Genomic DNA, 1884 nt, shown 5'->3' with positions numbered 1-1884 from the left:
CACAATGGAGGATTTTTTCATAGGAAAAAATGTTTCTGTCATATCTCTGATCATGGAAGACAGTTCAGCAGCATGCTGCAATGGGGGCTGGTCCAGAGGTCTCCTAAGGAGATCTGGACAGGCAGGAAGAGAAGTCTCCTGAGATCCAACCCTGCATGGAGAACCTTGCTCTTCTTCAAGCCCAGCAGCTCCCTCACTGGTATCCATGGACTTTTCCTGGAATCATTTGTGCTCGCAGACACTAAAAGAATTCTCCGACAACAAAGAGCAGTTAAACAATATCGAGTTTAATAACCATGGAAACTCTCCTCAGCTGCCTGCTATGGCCAAGCAGCATGTGAAGTGGGTCAGCTTTCAGAGGAGATTCTCTCCCAGAACAGTTTCAATCAGATACATAAAAAGGTCACTTACCAACACATTGACCTTCAGTCAAAACAGTTCATTAGACTTCTGAGAGATGTGATATTTCAAACTCTCTGAAGCTGAAAGCAGAAACGGGTGAGATGAGTGGAGGTGAATAATCAAAGAGCAAGAAGAGGTGGAATCCTGTATAGAAAGTGAAGGCCAATGGTATGCAGAAGAAGATGAGCAGTTGGTTGCTACTCAGAAATATCCCTTCATCAGTTTCAACATGGAATCTTTGAGCTCCTGGTTCCTCATGCTGTAGATGAGGGGGTTCACTGCTGGTGGAAACACTGAGTAAAGAAATGACAATACCAGGTCCAGAAATAGGGAGGAGATGGAGGGGGGCTTCAGGTTGCAGAACACACCAGTGCTGAGAAACAGGGAGACCACAGCCAGGTGAGGGAGGCAGGTGGAAAAGGCTTTGTGCCGTCCCTGCTGCGAGGGGATCCTCAGCACAGCCCTGAAGATCTGCACATAGGACACCACAATGAACACAAAACACCCAAGACATAAACAGACACTGAACACAAGGACTCCAGTTTCCCTGAGGTAGGCATCTGAGCAGGAGAGCTTGAGGATCGGGGGGATTTCACAGAAGAACTGGTCAACAGCATTGCCATGGCAGAGGGGAAGTGAAAATGTATTGGCTGTGTGCAGCACAGCATTGAGAAACCCACTGCCCCAGGCAGCTGCTGCCATGTGGACACAAGCTCTGCTGCCCAGGAGGGTCCCGTAGTGCAGGGGGTGGCAGATGGCAACGTAGCGGTCATAGGCCATGATGGTGAGAAGAAAGTACTCTGCTGAGAGCAAGACTTCAAAGAAGAAGAGTTGAGCCACACAACCTGTGTAGGAAATGGCCCTGGTGTCCCACAAGGAATTGGCCATGGATTTGGGAACTATGGTGGAGATGCAGCCAAGGTCAGTAAGAGAGAGGTTGAGGAGGAAGAAGTACATGGGGGTGTGGAGGTGGTGATTACAGGCTATGGTGATGATGATGAGGCCATTGCCCAGGAGAGCAGCCAGGTAGATGCCCAGGAAGAGGCAGAAGTGCAGGAGCTGCAGCTCCCGTGTGTCTGCAAAGGGCAGGAGGAGGAACTGGCTGATGGAGCTGCTGTTGGACATCTGCGGCCATCAAGAGTGGGGACCTGTCCTAGGAGGTAGAGGCAGTGAGATTTAAGGGAAATTTTCTTTGAGGAAAAATTCTTGACACTCTTAGGGAACACCCTGAGATTGAGTCTTTGCTTTGTGCTTTGGTCTTCTCCTGCCTGTACCTGAGGAGTGTTTCTTCTGTCAGAACTCCCTGACATTGCTGCTGCAGTGCCAGTGAAACCTTCCCCTGAGTGCAGAGTGGGGAGAGCTGCTCTGTCCATCAGCCCTGCTCTCAGCTGCCTTGTGCTGGATGCTCTCTGATCACAACCTGGTGTTCCCTTTTGAACATCACTGTCTGCACTGTGTGGGATATCAGGGAGGTCCCAAATC

General features: G+C 49.9%; 1 protein-coding gene across 1 annotated transcript; it reads right to left on the bottom strand.

Annotated features, from left to right (window-relative positions):
* Nucleotides 1–603: 603 nt before the first annotated feature.
* On the bottom strand, nucleotides 604–1527 carry LOC311200925 (olfactory receptor 14A16-like; the record flags this gene model as incomplete). The annotated part of the gene is made up of 1 exon (XM_084275229.1): nucleotides 604–1527. The coding sequence occupies one exon, from the start codon at nucleotides 1525–1527 to the stop codon at nucleotides 604–606; it is 924 nt and encodes a 307-aa protein (XP_084131355.1).
* Nucleotides 1528–1884: the final 357 nt, after the last annotated feature.

The sequence above is a fragment of the Gallinula chloropus genome (genome assembly GCF_964237585.1).
Source record: "Gallinula chloropus genome assembly, chromosome: 25".
Lineage (NCBI taxonomy): Eukaryota > Metazoa > Chordata > Aves > Gruiformes > Rallidae > Gallinula > Gallinula chloropus.
The sequence above is the reverse complement of the archived record's forward strand: the minus strand, read 5'-3'. Positions and strand labels throughout refer to the sequence as shown.